The sequence below is a fragment of the Semicossyphus pulcher genome, unplaced genomic scaffold, assembly GCF_022749685.1.
Source record: "Semicossyphus pulcher isolate SPU_LCO1_2020_fin unplaced genomic scaffold, fSemPul1.0.p SCAF_9, whole genome shotgun sequence".
Classification (NCBI taxonomy): Eukaryota; Metazoa; Chordata; class Actinopteri; order Labriformes; family Labridae; genus Semicossyphus; species Semicossyphus pulcher.
In genome coordinates, this window is record NW_027211770.1 from 14,100,810 (window position 1) to 14,124,796 (window position 23,987).

The 23,987-nt window shown below is 41.8% G+C and overlaps 1 protein-coding gene across 1 annotated transcript; it reads left to right on the forward strand.

The window, feature by feature from the left end:
- The first annotated feature begins 764 nt into the window (after positions 1-764).
- On the forward strand, positions 765-22,345 carry LOC138584584 (tumor necrosis factor receptor superfamily member 11B-like). Its single transcript, XM_069656855.1, has 6 exons — positions 765-836; positions 11,204-11,431; positions 12,115-12,259; positions 17,268-17,474; positions 20,725-20,949; positions 21,038-22,345. Exons 1-6 carry the CDS (start codon positions 789-791, stop codon positions 21,430-21,432), a joined length of 1,248 nt encoding a protein of 415 aa, XP_069512956.1. The 5' UTR covers positions 765-788; the 3' UTR covers positions 21,433-22,345.
- Positions 22,346-23,987: the final 1,642 nt, after the last annotated feature.

The window sequence follows — 23,987 nt, forward strand, 5'->3', positions numbered from 1 at the left end:
CTAAGACAACATTTCCAAGTTCCAACAGCGGATGTTCAAATAAGCATAACCAGTCTCACTAAATGATTTTGGCTGGTCCAAATAAACAGCTGTCAATCGTTGTATTTACATGCTGTCAAACCAGGACTCCAAACATTTATACTGGAAAAATGTTTCTCTATTCACACTGATTAAAGCGACTTTGACACTCTGGGCGTGTAACAAACTGGTTGTCAGATAGTTAAAACAACATTTCTTCACACTGCAGAATACGCAGCTTAGGAGTATGGAAATTGTTGATTTGAAGTTTTACTTCATCACTGTATTCGTTTACCACATTTTTTCAGTAGTCATACTCTAAACAAGACCATTTTTTAGTTTAGAAAGAACTCAAATTTTTCATACGTGATTTAATATAACCCCTGTTGATTTGTGCAAAACTTATGCCTCAACAATTTTCCATCTTGATCCGGGATTGTTAGGGAGTGTTTAATAGCTTAAAAAGACTAACTTAACCGTTTGAATTTATGAATGAATCTACATCATATGATGTTTATTGAATGCTGCCTTTCAGACCTCATTCGGTATCGCCTACACAATTCACTACTTTGCGTAATCGTAACGCAACTCGTGAGGATGCAACGATTTATTTTTAGGACAGAGGAGAGACAGAGAGGGCTGAACGCAGGATAACGAGGTGGGTGGGCACATGCTCGCTCTCGCTCACGCTCTCCCTCTCTCTGCACAGTATAAGAACAGATCTTTGATGGAGACCCCATCACACCGCAGTTCACTTTTACGCAGAGGAGATGAGCGCTCGGATACCGAAATCCAATCCGGCCATGAAATTGATAGTGGTGAGTACCCGCAGTTTCTGCAGCTCTTTTATTCAATCCACTGGGGCGCAGGGGCGCTGTTACCAAGGAATTACTTTTTTCTACTCTAACATTATAAACTCGGAGGGATTATTGCGAGAGGTGGATTATTATTGCTCTGCACGCGATTAAACATACACAGGAAATGGATACGTGCGCTCGCGTTAGTCCGGATATTTTACAGTAATGGTAAAATATTCGCTTATCAAATCTTTTATTCCCTTCGTACAGCATACATTAGTGCAGGTTGTGAGGCGATGCGTAACGTATTACAGGTGCCAATCATGCCTGCGCACTTCAATCAAGGTGTCCCCTGATATTCCGTCAGTGTTTGTGGTTATGATGACATGATATATGGAAGGGTCTTGTTTAACTTTCACCAATTTTGAGGATAGATGATCCTTTTTAGAAAGCCATGTGAGCGTTATCATAGTGCCAATTTAGACTTCTCTTACGCAGTGCCTGCTTTACCATAAGTTTTGGTGATGTGCAATTTACTGTATGTGTAACGCATTTAAAAGCTCCTAAAGAGAAGGAAAACTATCACTAAATCAGCCTCTAATATTTGTGTCGTACACCTTCATGACATTTTCCTTGGGTAAACGGATTTGTGTTTCTGGGAAAGAATTTCAGCTGGAAAATACAAGCAGGGAATGTAGGGAAAATACACCTAAATCCAGTGTGTAAAAGCTGACATAATTACGATGTACAGTAGACAAAACAACACTTGACCTAAAATGCAATGCCCTGCAACATAAGCTTGTACAGGTAATTATCAGGTTTGTTGAGACACTGAGGAGAGATGCCAACTTAAGGCTGTCATTTGTGTTGTTTGTATAGAGGATAACGTAAATCATACTGTAAGCTGGATATGTGATGTGTCCAGCTCCTGTACGTTGACACATGTACTATATTTCGCATTAGATGGATAAAATGTATTTATTAATATTTTCAAAATACAATTACATATTGATTAAAATGTAAAATTTTTTGCTTTTTGATGATAAAAGGAGCTCTTGCAACCCAGATGAACCGACAATCAACGACCGAGGGTTTACTTTGGGTCATTATGCGTTGCTTTCAGTGAAATGAATGAAACTTCACACTCAAACTAGACACGTGGCTCGTAGCCAGCAAATGGTGTTTACTGTAAGTTTGTCGTTACACTAATTTGCTCGACGAGGATTTTAAAGCGTGCCTAAGAGGGACTAAGACCAGTTATTTCCTTCGGTGTGTTTTGCATGCTGTGCTGCGGTGAGGCCTTTTGCAGGTTTTGCATATGTCCATACACAGATGTGTATCAGGGCAGAAACAGATCAAACACTGCAGCTATCCAAAACGCTACCTGTCATTGTGGCCTGTGTGTGCGTTTGTCTTTGTGTGTGTGCGAGAAACAGAGAGGCTATTTTGAGTAACTTTGTTTGGAAGATGTGTCCTGTGAAATACAAATAAGCGCTTGTGAATGTGTACTATCTGTCAGCGTTTGGTGTGTTTTCACAGTTTTGCCTCCTATGCACATCACTCTGCACCCTGCAATTTTCCTAAAATAGGCCAATATTTTGTTTCAGCAATTTCTGATGCAGCGTTTTTGTGTTTATCCATCATTTAGGCATCCGTCAGTCTTTCTGCCAGCCAAAAAAAAAACATATATTTAGCCAAATAATGAGTCATGAGTCTGGAAGCCTGGACTTTCAGCATGCTGCCAGTATGTCAATCTTCACGCCTCTGGAGCTCCTATAACATACTAACTGTTTATCTGCCTGTCAACACACCAAACAACCAGCCACTCATTCAGTCTGTAAGTAATTCTACGTTAAAGGGACACTCTGCAATTTTGCCTTCAAAACATTGTTTAGGCTTGGAAGGTCAGACATAAATACACCTCTAACACCTGTGTTGCTCTTCCTGTTTCCCAGCATGCATCTGACACATGTGGCTGCGGTCTGTCTGCTGGAAACGCTCGCTTTTTGTATGGGTTGTTGCCCGAGATGATGTCAGTGGAAACTGGACATCTTTATGTTATGTTATCGGCCTTATTGATTTTGTGAAGAAGTGTTTTGAAATGTAAACCATGATAGAAGTGGGAAAGTGAGGTTCTGGAGAACGTATTAATGCAGTTAGAAGGATTTCTTTCTTATATTTTCCACTTGTCTGCATGAGTGCATATCATCCATCTATCCTTTAATCCAGCCACTGATCCCTATGCAGGAACACGCAGCACTGTATCTCATCTACTATCTGTGCTCTCTTTATCTCGCTCTCCATTGTGGCCGTTGGAATAAGCTGCAACAACTTCCCTAATCCTGCAGCAGGCTCTCATGCAGACAGTAGAAGCTACATAAAGGTCACTTGGCCAAACTGACTCCACATGATTTCTTTTTTTCATTCTAGACAAACACCGGAGAAAAGGGTGAGGAAGTGAGTGTGACGGGGGAGGGAGGGAGACACAGAGGGTGTGTGGGAGGGTACAGGACCAATTTTAAAACAAACAAGCACAAACGTTTATTCAGAAAGCAACGATCACCTCTGGAAGCTGCTTCCGCACGCCTTACTTCCCCTTTTCCATCAACAGTAGTGCCGATAGCAGAAGTGTATACATGCATGTGTGTGTGTGTGTGTGTGTGTGTGTGTGTGTGTGTGTGTGTGTGTGTGTGGGACAGTTGTGATGAACTCATTGATCCAGTGTGTGTGTGTGTGTGTGTGTGTGTGTGTGTGTGTGAAGGACTGAGAGATTATCAGACACAAAGAGCACAGAGATACGGTTATTGTGTTGGCGTCTCTGTTTTTAATATGACCGTGTGAGTCATATTAAAAACAGTGTGACTCATCAGATGCAAATATCTGCAGTGAAAGTTTATCTGGCACCAAAGTATCAAACAGGAATTTTGAAGGTCATAAGTTGATTTGTGGAGTAGTAAGAAAAAGGATGGATGATGTTCAGCTGCACAAATTTGAATTTAATTGCTGAATAAATTTCTCTTTGCTTTTTTTGAGGAATGTTGCATTTATGCACCTTAACACTGTTTTTTTTAAGTGACATGAAACCACATTAGAAGATTAGAGAGGAAATGTCTCACTCTTTTGTGAGACATTTTAAAGACCAGCTCCAGTCATGACATATAAAATGTTGACATATAAATTGTGTCTGATATGTTTTTCTCCAAAATTTGTTTAATTATCTTGTCAAAATCCTCCCAAGGCATCTCTCCCTTCTCCCTCATTAAAAATTCATGAATCTGCATAGTCCCCGCCCACTATGCAAATTTCCAACCGCCCCTCCGACACGAAAACAAAACATGTCTCTGCCATCGTTTAGCAGCAACTTGTTGAAACTTAGCTAGCTTGAAATGTTGTAATTAGTCGGAAAGTTAACGTTAGCAGTCAGTAGTAAGTTTGCACAAATTACGATGGCGGTTACAGCTGGCTCGTGCATCGCCCAAGTGGTTGCCATAGGTTACACATAATGATATACATAGCGTCACCCCGTCCATTAACGGGATTGGCTCCTTCGGTTTGTGACGTCTGAAACCTGCCAATTTGAAAACGTGTTGTTCAGCCTGTCCTTGGTACACTGCAGTTTAAAAGCAGACAGGCCCAGACATGGAGATGACTGCTGATGTTGTCCCTGATATGTCTTGTAGCACATGAAGAACACCACATGGAGATGTTTACAAGGTTAAGCACTGGACGGGGCCTTTAAGCAAACATTACATTTGTTGAAAAATGTATTATAATGTAATTTAAATGGAGTAGCAGTATAGAGAAACAATAAATGTACTTAGCTACAGTTGTTCACAGACTGTACGGATATGATACTGAACAGTTTTTCCTTTCAAATTAAAATAATTATTTGTTTTTGAATAAGTCACTGGTCTGAATTTTTGAACGAAGGGAAGATAAGTAAAAAAAACTTTCTGGCTTCACTAATTGACATTAGAATTACAACTGCTGTTTGTTATTGACTAAACTGCTGAGTATTTTCTCGTTTAATGTCTCGTCAAATGTCAGGGGGAAAAAAAGTATATATATAATAATAATATGTTTTGGGGCGCTGGTTTAGCTCAAGTGGTAGAGCAGACGCCCCATATTCAGAGTCTACAGTCCTCATCGCACTGATCGCAGACGTCTCCCAGTCTGCTGATCATTTGTTGCACGTCATCTCTCTGCCCGCTCTCTACTCCCAACATTTCCTGTCTCTCTTCAGCTGTCCCATAAATAAAGGCAAAAGCCAAAATGATAATCTTAAATACTGTATATATATCTTTTTAATATGCCCTGTGAAATTTCCAAATACCAAACAAGCATACTCAGCAGCAAAACTATATCACATTGACATTTTGCTTATCAAAGGACTTTATTAATCATTGTCAAATAGATGCTGATTTGTTCCTTATTTAGTGTTTGTTTATTTGACTTTCAGTATCGGTTCAGCTCTGTCGCCATGACATATAGATTACAACAGAACAGCGGAAGTGAAAGCTGTGTTTGCAGATCGTGCTCGGTGTACAATTCAACAATTCAGATTTGTCTAGGTTGAATGAATTGACATTAAAGTACTGATACTGCTTATGTTAACTCATTAAATAACAAGATTTTAAACTTTCAAATTAAAATGAGAAGTCCTCGTCATCTGAGGCGATGTGATGAGTGTATGGCGTGAGAATATCCTGCAGAAGTAGTCAGTGTTGTACTTCATCAGAGATCATAAACTTCTGTGTGATGATAGACCTCCTGTGATGCAGCATGACAGCATGTCCCATAGCCGCTCTGTCCCTGTAAGAGTGATAAAAGACAGATTCCATACACACACACACACACACACACACACACACACACTATGCAGAGCTGGAATCCCCCCTCAGACCACCTGCGTTCTACAGTTAACTGAAGCCATGTGCCGTGTGGATGAGCTGGTGACGTGTGGTTTGGTCCCTTTGTGCCATGGCTCTTCTCCTCATGCCGTACATTTAAAACTGACCTCAGGCTCTAAAAACCTTTGATTCTGCTCGTTCTTTGCATTTCAGTACAAGACTCATTCATTGTAACCCAAGTCTCTGTTGGACGGTACTTAGTGGCTAATTTGGCCTGGAAGCATTTTGATATTTCCACCAAGAACACAAAGGAGGGCAAATTTACTGTTTCAAAATAAAGTTGGAATATACAGAATTTGGTTAAATTGTTGTGTGCTTACAAATTCTCCTTTTTCCAGTAACTCATTTTAAATTATCCTTTGTATCATATCAAGATGAATCAAATTCTAGCTCCCTGCAATCTGCAAATTTTATTGTTCAGTATTAAGCGGTCAGGCTTAAAGCCCCCCTCAAGTGAAAATCAAGTGTTTAACCTTGTAGACATCTCCATGTGGTGTTTCTCATGTGCTACAAGACACATCAGGGACAACATAAGCAGTCATCTCCATGGCTGGGCCTGTCTGCTTTTAAACTGCAGTGTACCAAGGACAGGCTGAACAACATGTTTTCAGATTGGCAGGTTTGAGACGTCACCAATCGCAAATCCCGTTAATGGACGGGGCGACGATCAATTAACCATCATCGTCAATTTTAAATTCACTACTGACTACAAATGTTAACGTTACTACTACTCATTACTACATTTCAAGCTAGCTAAGTTTCAACAAGTTGCTGCTAAACGATGGCAGAGACGGATTTTGTTTTCGCGCCGGAGGGGGCAGTTGGAAATTTGCATAGTGGGCGGGGACTATGCAGAATAATGAATTTTTAATGAGGGAGAAGGAGGAGATGCTTTGGGAGGATTTTTTTTTTTTTTACAAAGTTATTAAACATATTTTGCAGAAAAAACATATCAGACAAAATGTATTATTTCAAGCATAGCATTTTATATGTCTTAAAACAAGACTGGAGCTGCTCTTTAAAACTTTCGATCAGCATTTACCGTATTTTAGCTCGAACTAATATTCATTAATTCAACAGTTTTTTATTCATGTTTGTAAAAATCAAAGACCTCATGATCGCCCCATTATCTGTTGATGTTTCTTTCTTTTAATGCTCATCTGGGAAGCATGTGTGATCATTTTACGGCTATTCCTGTCAGGTGTCAGAGCTCTGTTATGCCGCGACAGTCCATCTGTCATGCAGAGCGCTCAACGTGCACTTCATTCTCTTTCACCGAAGCAATCCGTCAGGATTACGCCTCACTGTGGATTTAATGTTGACACCACAGAAAAAGAAAAAGTCCTCACAAGTCTCATAAACCCCGTCTCATCAAAGGTCTGGCATTATGTCAGGAATTATTTCATTCATTCATGGTGACGGTGATGCACACTGTCTGAATACTTCTCTGTGTCTGTATTGTGTTCCGTGTTGTGGGACCGGACTGTAATACACTTGTACCATCTTCAGTTTTCATTCAAGAGGATAACATCTGTTAAAAAGAACATGTTGTCTTTTAAAGTGTTTTTAAAGATCGTCCTTGGGCTCCATAAACAAGGCTGACAGCAGATGGGATGACTGGAACAGATTACATGAGTTTTTATTAGAACATTTCGAGGATGCTCTGGGGCTCTTGGCTTAAAGAAGGTACAACATTGTCATTACCTTCATACCTTCATCCATCCTCTCCTCCATCCTGGCTGCGCTCCATGTAGGATATGCCTCTCACTGAGCATGTCTCTGATGATGCTAACAGTATAATTAGGCTGTCAGTGGCCCCTGGCTGCTGTGTAATTTGGGTTTCCAGCGGTTTGTCCATGATGTCGTCAGATGGCAGCTTCTAAAGGGGACAGGGAGGGTGAAAAGTTCAATATCTCTTTTAGCTGCTGATAGACACACTCGCACCACAGGACATCCTCCCAATAAATTCATTCTTAAATAGTCGACAGATTTTCTTCCTCAGTAGCAGAAAGCTACTGTACGGGCTGGCCTGGAAACGTGTGGTTCTGCCTGGAGTATTTCGTTTAATTAAGATTCATGTCTGTTAACGATCCACCCCAAGACTAGGTGTAAAAACTTACTGCACAGTTTAAACAGCACATGAAAGAGTGAATAGCAGACAACACAGCTTGGAAAGTAGCCCAACGCGTCAAAATATGAGGCCTGTTATTTCTGGACGCTGTCATTTAGCTAACTTTTCTCATGTAGCGTTGATGTCAGGTGACGTAGTATGAAGGGCCGGACAGTTCGCTTTTTGGGCAGATGGATGGGTCAAACAGATACTGGACTTTCATCCAGGAGACTGAAGCCACTTCAAGTTCAAGGCGGGATTATTGCGCCTGTTTCGTTTCGTCTTCTGTGTAAAATGCATGGAGGATGAATGGTGGGGCGAGGTCGTTCCACCTCTGAGCGGGCATCAGAGGTACTGACAGAGGAGAAATGGTGTCAATGTAAGCGGTGGAGCCGGCAGGGTGCAACAGCACCATGTGTGTGGTTATATGAAGCATGCGCTTGTTTGTTTACACCTTGTGCACGTTTTGCTTCCACAACGCCGGAACACTCTGCAAAAACATTACGACCAACAACGGCGGAGCTTCATTACGGCGCTGTGGCAGAGTCGCAATGTAAAAAGGGCTAGTGATTGACTTGCCCTGGGTCTCACCAATAGATGCTGACATCTAAGTCCCAGTGGGTATGATATGTAACATATATACCTTAGTTAAAAAAACGTAACTTTTCTTTCTGCCTTTATTAGACAGGACAGCTACAGAGAGACAGGAAATATGGGGAGGAGGGAATGGGGGACGACATGCACCAAATGATCGGCAGACCGGGAGTCGAGCCTGCAATCAGAGCGTCGAGGACTGTAGCCTTTCTACACGGGGCACTAAACCAGTGCCCCAAAATATGTAACTTTTCAACGTGACTATGTATGACTTATTTAAACTAAAACCACCAACCGAGCAGTTTTGATGCCAGACCACATCATTACCAACGTGTTTGACGTTGTAGCTCGTCCAAAAGTCATTAAATGTGAATCTCAGAAAGCTTTATTTTGAAGCTTTAACCAGCAGCCAGTCTTTTCAGTAACTTGGCCATGGAGTCATGCACGTTCAAAGTTAGCAATGTGGTACATACATTGCCATAGGATGATTTACACCATTGTACCACCATGTGTTTTTCCAACCATTGAAAACAATCACAGAGATATACAGTACAGTAATTACTATGCGCAGAGCTGTGCTGTTATTTCATTACTCTGTGTAACTCAGTCAGCTGGAGTCAATCCATGCTACTGTGTCATACATGAAGGTAATGAAAACCAATACAAACCGACCGCTTCCACATGCTCCGGCTCATGTGCGCTCATGACTGAAGATAAATCAGTCCTGCCAGTAAACTCATCCTGCCTCCAACCAGAGATTAAAGTGGAGGCAACAAGTGTAACCGAAGCCGCATTTCAGAAAGCCAGGTGACCGTCTGTCAGTCGCTCGGTTCACTCCACCCAACTGATGTTTCTAAATTGATTCGATGTGGTCGCACGGCTTAATAGTGTGTATACACTTCTTAATTTGAAGAGCAAGACTATGATTATGGGTTTTGATTCCCGCTGGGGCCACCCATGCTACAAACAAACACATGCAGCCATGGCTCTGCTCGGCGAGTCGCTGTGGATGAAAGCCTTCCACCGAACGCTGAGCTCAGAGGTCGATAGGTTTTGCCGGGAAAACCACCGAGCTCGCCGCTCTGTTTGAAGCCGAGGTTTCTATTATGGTGTGTACAACCCATTAATCTATTTTTACTGTCTTTTTCAATGAGCTTTACAGAAAGAGAAGGAAGAAACCTCGACATTATTCTGTGCAGTGCATCAGTTCAGGTTGATAACTATTAAAAATACTTATACCGAAACATATCAACAGTGTGATAGATTAGGGAGAAGCCAGTCACAGATGTAAATGGATAGCAGATCAAAGTAGCTTCTGATGAAAAGATTTCTATTGCAAAACAATAATGAACAAGCACACATGCACATGTACGCACTGAAAATAAACACATGCATTCACAGAGTATCTGGCTTTGAGATTGCAGGTTTTAAGGTAAATTGAAGACGTGTAAATATACACACACGCATGAAAGAGATCAATGTTGTGCAGCGGCTGACCTGCAGAACAGAGTGGGTGATTGTTTTGTACTCTGGTGGTGAATGGGGAAAGCCCAGTAACCTCCAACAGTTCTCTGGATGAGCAGCAGCCAGGAGAGGAGACCGCAGAGCACATAGACCAACACAGAGGAGGACGTGAACACCGACACACAAACACACACACACACGCAGCAAGGCACACATTCCTGCACGCACATGCATGGATGTTTTGCCGTTGTTTATTGTATGAATTCATTCATTTTTGAAGATGCGCACACAAACATGGTGGAAAGCAGAAAACCACATGCAAGCACACACAGACGTACACACAATGCAAGGACGGCCTATTGTTAGTTTGTCCAAGCAGTGAGGATGTATCCCGGCCAACGGGAAAGTCCGCAGAGCCAATGGTGGAGGGACTGCAGGGTGAATGGAGCCAGATGTGTGACATCTGGTCTGCATGTGGCCTCCACCAGCTGCATGGCTGCATGTCAAACATGCTCACCAGCTCATATCTCGGATTTGAGCTTTTCCAGTTCCTGCTCGGGCGATGATGATACATGGCCTTGTTTTTTATCCAAAAGCTACACGTGTACATCTCAGCGGGTTGTTCAGCAGCCACCCACTTAACGGTGTGTCCGCATGGATGGGCTGCTTTGGGAGGGAAAAAGATATATGGGTGTGGTGTGCTCTTGCTCCAGGGAGGTATTAAACTGCTGTAGATCAGCGCAGAATCACGTCAAATGCTTTCAGATACAAAGCAGAGTATGTTACAGGGCTGCTGACATGGGTGGAAGGTCTAATCCTGTGTCTTACAGTCTGTTTAAATGAAATGTGCAGACATCCAGCATCACAAAAACATCTGAATTCATTTAAAAGCTTGGAAAACAGATTCCACAAGTGCAATAAAATACATTTGATCCTTTAATCAAGACTAATAGAGGAGAAGGCGACGATATTCTCTCCTGCAAACATGCAAAGATTTAAGATGTCTTGTTTGAGAGTTTGACCCTGTGAATTATTGTGCATTAATCCATATCCACGAAACGTCCCTGTGAACTGCGCTCCATAAAGCAGAGGAAATCTCTTTAGGACTGTGTGTCCACCAGGAGCTTCGACTTTACAGCTCTAACCTTTCAGTCAACTCTTCCTTACTGGAAGCTTTGGGTTGGCGGGTGATCCAAAATCTGAAAATATTTGAACCTTCAGCCAGAGACGAGGCTGTGCACGAGATGGGTTTAATTACAGATTTTTGTCACAGCTGTCCACTCACCTCCTTTTCTTTCCCTCTCCTGCAGCTCTTCACAGCTTCTCTGTCCTGGGCCTTCCAGCAGCCGGACGTACCGCCAAAGTACCAGTACCGCGACCCTGTGACCTCTGACCTCCTGCTTTGCGACCAGTGTCCTCCCGGCACAGCTGTGACGCAACACTGCACGGCTGACACGCCCACAGAGTGTCAGGCCTGTCCGGAGAGGCATTTTGCTGAAAGCTGGCACTGGGGGGACACGTGCCAATACTGCACCTCGGTACGAATGAGAGCTACATTTTTAAGCCTTAAACTGCATTTTCTCTTCTTTCGAGTATGATGGTAATTTCTATGTGATGTTAAATAAGTAGTATGTCCTTTTCTGTGTCTCCTCCAACTATAGTAAATCAGTCAAATCTGACCTTAGATCATGGTCATAATTCCTCTAAGGTTTCCTTTAATTTCTCTTGCTTTATGCCACACTCTTGTGGTTTTTCTTATGCCTATTTTTCAGATGCATGACTATATTGTTTTAGCATTTGGAGCAGCATCTGTCGTATGTTGAAACCACTGTTTCCACTTTAGATGTTGTTACTAAAAATGAAAGCTGGAGTGTGCTCATTGTGGTGGAGAGATCTTCCCTCGGAGTTGAGATGCTTTCCTCTTTGCCATGCTCAGTAAATTACATAATACTGTATGACCTCTGGTCCACTCTATGTGTTGTTAACATGTCTATCTAGGATATATTTATATACCTGTTGGAGTATCATATCATTTATCAAGATGCTGTAAAGAGAGCTTTGGAAGCAGCAACATAGCACTCACCATGACCTGTTTTGTGTCCCACGTCATGTATATATATTATTATATTCTGTGCATATAAAACAACCACCACTGCATGTTTATGTGTAAATGCAGCAGCACAGTGTGAGTAGATGTGTGACAGTCGTTTGTTGTGTTTAGGTGTGTAAGGAGAGACAGCTAGTGAAGCAGCAGTGCAACAGCACCCACGACCAGCTGTGTGAGTGCGCTCCAGGTTACCACCTAGTGGTGGAGTTCTGCATCGCACACAGCACCTGTCCACCTGGCCACGGAGTGACAGCTTTAGGTAAGACTGAGATTTATTCATATTTTCACTATGATCATGAGGTAAGTGTACGAGCAGACTGCCTTCAATTCACATAAGATATCTGATGAAGGAGATTTTGTGGCTTTTCTGTCTATCCAGGTCGACTTAGTGATCAAAAGTAGTCTCATGTGTTTTCCACTCTTTATTTAATCTTTTCCTTTATCCTCTCTTCTTCACTTCGCGTCAAATCAGTTAAATTCCAGTGCTGCTTTTCTGGCAGTCTGGAAGGAGCTCTCATGCTGTGAAAGCAGAGACAGACATCAGTTACAGATCTGTCCTCTCCCTTGTACCATTAGAAGTTCTCTTGGTGTTTTTCTCCCTCTTCGTCTTACTCTGATTCTGTGAATCAGATTTGATCCAGATGCAGACGAATGTTTTTTCGCAGAACAAATGTTTTTTTTAATCCCCTGTTTTTTTCTTAGAAAAATTTCACTCTCTCTGCCTCTCTCTCTGTTTTCACAAAACAGACACAGACTATCGTACGAGCAGAGAAATGTGTGCACATACACGTCAAATGTGTTTGAACCTAAAACACTTTGATACATGTCTTTCTTGCACTTCCACACCTGGCCTGCTCTGAGTTGTGGCAGTATTGCCTGAAACTTGAAGAGTGTAACACGCTAGATGCAGATACACACCCCGCTTACTGTGGCTCTAGTTCACCGCAGAAATAAATGTCATATCTTAATTCAACAGCCTTATACAAACACAGCTTAACACCACTATTAAATGTATTTTTTAGGGATATTTATTTATAGTAAGATGATGAACAATTACTAATAAAATCTTGAAAATGCAGACATGCTTTAATTAGAGGTCAGATTAGAGGTCAGATCTGTGTTAACAGTTTCCTGATTTAAGATTATTTCATTTTGTTTAAAGAGTTAAAATGACAGGGTCAAAAACGATGCTGAGTAATTCTGATGGGAAAGTGCATACAATGAAAATGAATGATAGTCATCCTTGTCATTATTCTGGAAACAAGGAACTCTTTTACTTTCACTTCAGCCTTTCTTTTGGTCATAGGGGTCAAAAGTGCTTAAAATAGCATAATTTAATTCCAGGGAACAGTTTCTATAATTCCAATAACCACATGATGACTTCCCATTAAAATACATGCTGTCACTGCTCCTAAAATCATGAGTGTATATCTTCACTTTTGTTTCTATCCGTGTGTAATCTGTGTGACAGATGAGCCAGTCATCATGCAGCTTTGACGCACTCCCTGTGATTCAGAGTCATACTTCTTCTTAACACTGTGCGTGCACAATTTTGTTTGACAGTTTGATTTCGATTGATCCAAGTTGTATTTATTTAAAGTGGTATTGTCTGAGAGAAGGAAGCCGAGCAGTTTATTTTTATGGGGCGCTTCAAATAATCTACAAATACATGTTAGTAACTGAGCACGTCATTGTTCCTGCTTCCTCTTAACTGCACTACCTTATTTAAATAAATCCTTCCTTATAGAGATAATACACAATTTAGATTTTTTTCTGCAGCAGTTTAATGTCATGAAACAATTAAATCAATCAGGCTCTGAATTCTGCAGGTTTCAGTGGCTGATAAGATAAAAGGTGTGATTTTGACTTTATGGATCTGTTCGACATTTCCTCTTCATGCATGACTATGCATATTTACAACATAATTATGAAAGACGAAACTTCACTAGTTGTTTTGTTTAGTCTCAGTAAAATGGCATGACCTTTCGCTTGCATTCCTAAAGCTTCCTCTTTAAACTGCTGCAGCCTGACCGCCACAGACATACTGCCAGCAATAAAGATTTCTTTATCAATCCGCAAAGGGCTAAATTGGCCATTGTATGATAACACTGTAACTCTTTATAACGTGTTAACTATGCTGGCTGACGAGGGCAAACACGCTGCAACTGCCCAAAAGATTTCCATGAGAAGAAAAGGGACACAAATTCAGAAATGATGCAAATTCCAAAATGCATACAAAAGGGCCCCCAAAAAATGCAACGATGGAAACACGCAGAGATCCTTCTGCAAAAAGCCAAAGCATATGCATCAAAAGCAGAATGACTGCAAATACATAAAGGAAGCAGGTCAAAAAACAACAAAAAAAGCAACAAAAAATGCTGTGTATCCAGTCACAATGAAAGTTTGCCCATGTCAGCCATGGTAGTTTACTCTTGCAAGAACGGACAAGCATTCTGCAGATAGATTTCTTTAGTTTAAGACTCTTTCACGCTCAGTGATCCCTCAGACTGCTGCATATAAGTCCTAACAAGGACTATAAAGTTGCAGATGAACTACACATCAAAGGCTTTTTGTCTCTAAAGATCCAGAGAAATTCGATATCAACAGACTCAAATGTGAACCACATCTCTCCTGAGACTCTCTAAGACTGATCACAAATGTTTGGGTCATGTTTTATCATTTGTTTTGTAAGTCTGGAATCAAAGGTTCTCCCCAACATCAGATATTCCATCCAGATCAGAGCCCAGGCCTGTCCTCACAATACAGCACATACCGTCATTTATTATGCCAGATGCAGCCGGGGTGACACTATCACGTCGGGTGTTTGCCCTGGATCCCGTTACATATTCTCTCCTCGGTGCGTCATTAGTTATTGTGGGCAGCATCAAGAGAGATGCTGAATTTCCACATTCCAGCGAACAGAATCTGATATTTCTACTGTAACCGCAGAACAAACTGGCACCAAACGTCTCATGACCTCATCTCAGACCTGAATCCAGCCACTGCTTGGATGAAACAACATTTTCCATGGACTGCGGTTATTATCCGACCCCCTGCAGCGCTGACACCGCTCGAAGATGAGACGACGTTTTCCAAAAAATTCCTGTACCGTGCACGTATTGTCCGACTTGAAAGTCTAATGAAGCTCTGCAGACATGAGGCAGCATTTCAGGGGATTCCCCTCTCCGAAGCTGAAGGACTCATTATGTAATGTTTTGAGTTGTGGTTAGGACCTAAGACCACAGGATGTTAGAAAACCGATGGTTCAGTCTCCCAAACAATCATTCTTTTCCCTTCATCTCCTGATTTGTCTGTTTCGAGTTGTGATTCTTTTGCTCTCTGAATGAAACATTTAAATTCTTTCCAGCTGGTTAATCTGGGATTTTGGAGACTGGTTTTATTGGAATCAAGTAAAAGAAACAACCACAAACATAATGAATGAAACAATACAAACCATGTTTTCTTTTATGTAAGGGCTGCAAACAACTATTATTTCCAGTATCTATTATTTTCTTGATTGGCCGATTATTTTTCTGGTTTTATAAAATACCAGAAAATTGTGAAAAATCCCAGTAAAAAGTCCAAAAGTTCAGCTTAATGTCACTAAAGTGTGTGGCTTTTATAAAGACTTTAACCCTTATTTATTTGGGGGGACTCAGGTTGGAACGCCGGATATAAAGGCAAAACAAAGTCAGACAACAGTTAAAACCAGGCGACTAAATATGCTTAAACAAAGCTAAAAGCATGCTAATAACTAAGGCTAGGTCCTTTACCATGGAGTTTACATTAGGCTTGAAAATCCCATCCATCCCGTACCTATACCGCTTGTCCCATTCAGGGTCGCGTTGGGGCTGGAGCCTATCCCAGCTGTCATTGGCCGAGAGGGGGGGTACACCCTGGACTGACCGCGAGTCAATCACAGGGCTCACACACAGAGACAGACAACCTTTCGCGCTCACATTCACACCTACGAGCTAAATAGTGTCACCAATGAACCTATCGAGCATGCCTTTGGACTGTGGGAGAAAGCCGGAGTACCCGGAGGTCACTCATGCATGCACGTGGAGAACATGCAAACAGGCTTGAATAAAAATGCTTTTAATTTGACTATTTTACTCTAAGACGACAAAGCAGCAAATGTTCACAACTGAGCAGCTTTGGGACTTTGTATCGTTTATGTTTCAAAAAATAACTGACACCGTGATTAAAGTAGTTGATAATCATTTTATCTGGATTCATCGTCTTCAGCTCCCCTTGATATTGAGATCTTTTTTTCCATTTATGCACTCAAGCCTTTATAAGCCCTTCGTAAAGTGCTCACATGCAGATTTTCTGCGGCGACAGTGGAAATTCTGAGAAAAATTAGATGAATGGCAGCGTATGAAACCAAAAGAGCGACACCTTCTCATGCTCGCACTGTACATGCTTTGTCATCAGCGCTGCAGGAAACATTCGAGCCTTGCTGTATGCATATCGGCGGTTTTATGTTTTCATGCTAAATGGTTATGTTTTCAAGAAAGAACACACTGTGCCGTTACACCGGAAAACGCATCAAAGGTTAAATCTGATATGAGTTTGGCTCGTCCGCCCACACGCTTTCACTTCTACGCTCTACAGATAAAATGAGGATGTGATTACAACACTAGTTCCACTACATGGTCATCATCATGTCAGTATGTGATGTGGGCAGCGGCACATGGTTTACTATGATTATTGTCATGGGAACTGTATGACTATTATTTGAATTATAAAGAAACACCATAATTTATTGATTTTTACACATACACATTTTGTTTTGAAAAGGTAGCTTGTACGTGTCACTGTGCGTGATTATAGTTAATTTTTGGAAACAGACCATTTTTGTTCTATTGCTACATTTTATTTGAAATTCAGCTTTGAAGAAAAGTTAAAAAAAACATTGATTTTCCTGCGAGTCAATCATAAAAACCAGCTGACAAATCAGCTCATGCTGCGGTAAAGTCACATGCCGTCATAGTACTCATGTTCATCTTCAACCTGTGTGGGATTCCCCTTTTATATGAGTCATTCTCAGAACCACTCAGTCATCTGTCGCCTGGATCAGCCGTCACATGTCATGTGGTTGCACTTCTTAGAATTACATCATCTGGATGCTTGATCAGCTGCAGGCGATGTTCACACTGAAAAACTCTGAGATGTGAAGAATCTTTGACTGCTTTTCACACAGTTTAAATAGATATATTTTACAGGTTAAAACTCATACATCATGGTGTGTTTGTCTCCTCCAGGTACACCAATGAGTGACACTGTGTGTGAGCGTTGCCCCGCGGGTCATTTCTCCAGCGGCGGCTCCTCCACCGAGCCGTGTCAGCCCCACAGAAACTGCTCCGACTTGGGCTCGAAGACGAAGAGATGGGGCACGTCCACGTCAGACAGCGTCTGTGACTCTGAGGGCACACTGGATTGCTCTCAGCATCACGCGATGTGCCACACTGGTGAGACATGCACACTTTGCAGTACGGTTTAAGCACTAATAATCCTTACCCTAACTGTATGGGAGGTAATGCAGGATGGTATCAGAGTGTGTATACACATCATTCACACACACATACATGTGATGCTTTTATGGAACAAACCTCAATTGTCAACAAGTTAAAATCAGTCAGAAGTGAGTTATTTCAGAGATGTGGTCCTGCTCATTCCTGCAGGCAGGGGATTTCCTCGGTCAGATCCGTCGTCCAGATTCCTTTCTTTTCCTAAATTCTTGCGTGTCTAAAAAAACCAACCCGAGAGAGGAAAGCCAGAGCAAAAGGTTGAATGGGATGTTTACACAAAGTACTGTCATAACGACCCATGATGGATCAATTACTCTTCGAACTGTCATATCCTCTGACTATAACAACAGAGGAAACTGAGTCAAGCACAAGACGAGCTGGTGATCCTTTGTTACTCAGGTTGTAACTATGGCAGATGCTGACAATTAATTTGAGAAGAGAAGCCTCAAATATGAATTCCCAGAGTCTGACAACCCACAGACACCGAGGAACACACACATGCAGATGTAGAGACCCTGGCACACTCATGCACACTGTTTACCACACACACACAAAGCTGTTGTCCCGGGGGGAGGGTGATGCTCTCCTCAAACATTCATTCACAAATTGCCTTCCTGCAAACTACACAACCGCAGATCCTGAAACAGTTTAACATTTTTTCATAATGAAAAATGTGAAATTGAAAGCAGTTGGGATTCCCAAAGTTGCGATGTGATTTGGAGAAACCACCAGCATGTCAATGTGGATTAGAGTGGAAACCACAGTTAGAGTTCCAGACATTACAGGAACGGGCCTAATATCCTCTTAAACAGTTAACTCAATCGTATAACACTAAAGAGCTGCAGGGTGGTGCAGTGGTAAGCCCTGTCACCTCACAGCTAGAAGGTTCCTAGTTCGAATCCCGGTTTGGATGTAGTGGGCCTTTCTGTGTGGAGTTTCTCCCCGTGCATGCGTGGGTTCTGTCCGGGTACTCCAGCTTCATTCCACACTCCAAAGACATGCTGGTTAGGTTAACTGAGTCCTCTAAATTGCCCGTAGGTGGTAATGTGAGCGTAACCTCGGAACCCATCGGCTATCGTCTGACAACGATATAGCCTCTGAGTGAAGGTGAATCCTGCCACTATTCCGGTGTAGCCTTTGTTTAGCGACAAGGACTTACGTTTCTGTGCGCTGCATTGTTTACAGTCCAGTTATCAACTTGAGAATCAACAGTTCAAGCAAATTTTGCCCCTTTAGATATGTCAGCTAAGTAAACACCTTAATTTCCTGGTCCGTCACATCCCTCGGAGGAAAGCCTGTTGATCTGTTTCTGGTGATTCTCAATTTTCTTTCTGATGCATTCGAGAAAGTCACGGAAATCTAAATGCTGAACAGCTTTGGCGACAGTGTCAAGCGAAATCTGTCTCAAGCTGAAATTTTGTTTTTGCTGCATACGCCGCAGCCTGCTGATACAAACACAACTCAGACTTCAAGCGTCCTACAAACAGAAACCACAACACTTCCGGTACTAATAATCCATGCCCCTGCCTACATATTCTACATTTTGATTTATCCGTTTATGGTTATCTGTCTCTATGTGTCAGCCCTGTGATTGACTGGCGATCAGTTCAGAGTGTACCCGGCCTCTCGCCCAATAACAGCTGGAATCAGCTCCAGCCCCCCGCGACCCTGAACAGGATAAGCGGTATAATAATGGATGGATGGATACTACACTTAAAATGGTTTTATTTTTTAGATTTTTATTTATTGGTGTCCCTCATGTTCTGCAAGTCAATCAGAAAATATTTTCACACAGACATGAATGCTTAAGTTTCGACTTTTCAGGCCTTGTAATGTAACTGGTGCCAGCCTGGGATTGCCTGTAATGAGCGCCAGTAGGTGACTGGTTTCCCTGATATAAAAGGCAGGCCTTGACTTGCAGAAATCTAAGTCATGCAAAGATCAAAAAGTGTAGGTGGTGTGGGAAGCAGTGCTAATCAGCAGAAAAGTGCGCCATGTTTCAGCAAACCTCCCTTTGATCTGCTTCCGTTTGGAAAGCACTCTGGTTGTTGTGCACAGTGACACGGTGTTGACTGTCAGTCTGATGTCAGCGGTGGTCCGGTGCCGTCAATGGGGATTGCAAAGAGAGGAATTCCTTATTTCTGCTGTGGTCAAATTTGACATGCCAACAGTCTAAACATGTGCAAACAAATCCAGATGTATGACACACTGATGGGGCATCCAACCATGTAGTCAGACTCAAAAGATTACCTTTAACCAGAGTAAGATCAATCTGTCAAATTACATAATGTGCCCAAAGCTATAAAGCTGCCATCCGCTAGGCTTACAATTACAGTGGGTAGAACAAATTGTAAAAGCCTGTTTCCCACTCATCATGTTTTACAACCGCAATCAGAAGTGAGACTATGCCTTTTTTCTGCACAGCAATCACTGTGACCACAAGTGACTAATGCTGGATGATGGTAAATGACTTGTGTCACAGACGTATGGCCAAATAGCTGAATCAGGCTTGTCAGTTACACACAGCAATTTCTATTTAAAGTTTGATCATTTTAGCTAACGTTAGCCGTAAGCTATTAGACATACTATAGAAAGTAAGACTGTAGCAAGGTGAAGTGTGCTGTAACATGTGCAGTAACTGCAACATTTCAGCATTTTTTTAAGGAAAATCTGGAATGAAATTGTCATTTTTTTTATGCCTCTGCACCGGCGACAGCCATTATGTTTTCGGGTTGTCTGTCCGTCCGTCCCATTCTTGTGAACGTGATATCTCAAGAATGACTTGAAGGAATTTCTTCAAATTATGCACAACTGTTCACTTGGAGTCAAGGAATTTGAAACTTCACTGTGACAACATAATGTTCTGCAAAAACACTTTTCTGGCCTTTATTCAACACCATACTCAGGAACAGAAGGGGACATTGTGACCATATTTCACATTTGGACAGATACTGAATTAGTGACACTAATCTTTGGTGTCCACCTTGAAACTGGGGTGATTGTGTAGATATACTTCATACCTTTTATTAAAGTCTTCACTGTATGAATCTGGACAGAGATGGATGTAAACTGCAACTTGATTGGTTGGCGGAGGCCTACAACCGCAAGGCAGTAATTCTAGTTCATGAATTGGAGGGTGTGACAACGTTAATAAAATCTTCTCTCTCCGTCTCTCAAATCGTGCAAACAGATGTGACGCTGTGTGAAGAGGCCGTGTTTCAGTCCCTCTCCTCGCTGCGACTGTCCTCGGTGCCCCTCGAGCGGCTGTTGGAGAGTCTTCCCGGCCGGAGGGTGGACCATAAGAGCCTGGAGAAGCTGAAGAAGGCCTGCTCCCCCCAGCAGCAGGTCCTCCAGCTGCTGCGACTGTGGAGGGAGCAGAACAAAGACCAGGACAAGCTGTACGGCATCATACGAGGTACAAAAAGAATCTGCACTTTCCACGTGGAGCTGTTTTTATTCAGGTACAGAGTTGGTGTATTAATGTTCGCACTCTGTTCCTCCAGGTGTGAACCACTGTGAGAGGAAAGTCTCCCGCTGCAACGGCCTAAAAAACCTGACCCTAGACGACCTCCTGAAGGTCACCAGCAGCCTGCCGGGGGTCAAAATTCAGCAGGAGGACGTCCAGGCTGTGGTGTCGACTTGCCTGCCCAGGCAGTACATCCTGCAGCTTCTCCACGTCTGGAAGACAGTGAACTATGACCTGGATCTGGCCAAGGGTCTGTCTCACAGTCTGAGGGTGCTGCGCAGCCAAGGGGCACCACGCCACCTGCTGAGAGGCCTGAAGAAGATCAGCCGCATCATTGGGACCACGTCAGCGCACAAGATGTACGAGAAGATGTTCGTTAGCATGCTTCAGGGCGAGTCGTGTTTTAAAGCTCATAAGCCTTTAAATGAATAAAAAATAATAAGGGTGGTAAAAACTGGAATCATCAGATAGTGAGAAAACAAACACTAGAAGAACCACAATTATTGCGCAGGGGGGTAAATGTTTGTGAATGAGTTTAAATAATGGGTCACACGATCATGTCAGGTCTTTACGATATCAACACATGATATCAAGCTACGCAAAAAGTGCCTAGATGTATTTTTTCTATCTGTAACATAAGGGCAAGAGTTTTCTGTCAAACCCAATTTCAAAATAAGAGCGTTTTGTTTATATGAGTAAACAAGGGATGCTAATAACTTCACCTTCAGTCTACAGCGTCTGTTTGCAGTGATGAATCTAATAAGCATTTTCCAAAAACATCTGCGTACTCCGGGAAAACCAAAACAAAAGAAATGTTTCCCGGAAAATTTTTGACTAGATTCTGTGAAAATGAAAAAAAAAAAACTATTTAAGATGTAAATAGCACTATTTTATGGAAGATAGGCTGCAGATGTTGTGTTTTTATTATTGTTGCTTTCTCGCTGATTGAGAGGAAGGATTTGGTTTCATAATGAAATACTTTAATTTTCTACAGTTTTCCTTTGTTTGTTGGTTTGTTCTGGACTGCTGGCAAGTAAAGCTCGTCTGAATTTTTTTAACCTGTCAGCTTTATGAATGTACAAAGGAGTGCAATGTGTTTTCTATTTAAAGATAATAATTTTTCTTTCTGAGTATGTAAAGGCTTGTTTTTATTACTTTTTCAGAAATACTGGATTCCAAATGCTGCAAGTTCATGAAGTGATATTTGTTTTATATTTTGTTTTATCACTTTTATATTATGAAATGTATGGTCTTTATTGTATATATGCCTGACTGGTCCTCTTTAAGCTTGTGTAACTTGTGAACACTAATGTCCAATGATCTGATTAAAATCAGTTTGTAAGAATATGATGTTTCTTCATAAGTTAACATCCATCCATCCATTATCTATAACGCTCATCCTGTTCGGGGTCGCTAGGGGCTGGAGCTGATCCCAGCTGTCACTGGGCAAGAGGCGGGATACATGGAGACAGACTTTCACACTCACATTCACACCTATGGGCAACTTAACCCACACATGCATGGGGAAAACAAGGAACAGCCCCCTGTGTCCATACCGGGATTCAACCAGGAACCTTCTAGCTGTGAGGCGATGTACTAACCAAGGCATGGCAATGATTGATTTTTGAAGTTATTTAATTTTCCTCTTGGATCAGCTGGAAAATGCACAAAACTGTAATATGTGGTTCTAACAGGACAGCGGCCCTAAAAACATATGAGTGAAAAATACACATTCAAGCAGCAGTGATATTACTCAAAATGATCATGTATAATATTAAAACCCTGACGGGGACTACTTTACAGCACATGAGTACTTTAAAGTTAGTTGTGTTGATAATACCTGAACACCTCTCCTTAAGAAAGGATTCTTATACAATTAAATCCAAAAAAGACACAAATGTTATTAAAAACAAAACAAATGACAAATTATTGAATGATTGATTAATGATAATAATACAGAAAATAAAACTGAGTTGAGCATGTGTGACTGACCCTATTGACCTGCCCTGCAGCTCCCTGATGAGGCCCGATTCTGGGTTAGGCACCAGTGGACGGGGCATCACTTCCCCGGACTTTAAAAAAAATGATTGCTTTATATGCCAATAATATCTTGCATCCCTAACTCCAAGTAATATTTCTTAATTTTTTGTAATCACGATTAATATTTGCTGTAGCACTCATGAATTCACTCATTTACAAAGAAACCCTCCCCTCAGCCACTTCCCCATCCTCTTTATATTTCATCAATTTATTAACCCCCCCTTTTTTTCCTCCTCTCTTTTCCCACCCATCCACACAAATTACTTTTATTCCACAGAACCAATCAAAGCACACGCACACACACACACACACACACACACAGACACACACACACACACACACACACACACACACACACACACACACACACACACACGGATGCATGCACCAACATCAAACCAACATAACACACCCAGCTACGCTTCTTTTCTCCATGCTCCTTGTCTTGCTTTAAAAAAAGAGAAAAAAAGAAGAAAGGTTTTTCATACTTGGAGTGTTTTAGATTGTGTTGCTGTTAAAGGTCATGACCTGAGTACTGAACACATTTATCTTATGATCAAAAGTCGTGGTTTATAAACAATGTCAGCCAACAGAAACCTGAAATAGAACCACCAATCACTGCCAGGAGTAAGGATTACATCTGTCTCCACTTTACGAAATACTGTGCTTTATATATAAAGCTGAAAACACAAGTAACCAAAAAGTCTACAATATCGACAGGTCCTCAACGGAATTTTGCAAAGCTTTTTCCTGCTCTGATGATGACTGTGGACGGGATCGTGACGGTTAATCTGGGTCAGAGGACACACATGATGTTCTAAGTATTTAATTACAGTATATGTGTTTTTATGAGGGGGAAGTTAGGGGCATGGCATGACAGAAAAGATTACCGGTTATGGTCAGACCGGCGTTGTTGCGGTTCTTTTGCATGCACTGTTACCTACATG

Excerpts from the sequence above, each read along its gene's own strand:
- LOC138584584 (XM_069656855.1), top strand. The coding sequence starts at position 789 with ATGAGCGCTCGGATACCGAAATCCAATCCGGCCATGAAATTGATAGTG. Across the intron at positions 837-11,203 it reads CGGCCATGAAATTGATAGTG|CTCTTCACAGCTTCTCTGTC; the intron begins GTGAGTACCCGC and ends CCTCTCCTGCAG. Across the intron at positions 17,475-20,724 it reads TCACGCGATGTGCCACACTG|ATGTGACGCTGTGTGAAGAG; the intron begins GTGAGACATGCA and ends TCGTGCAAACAG.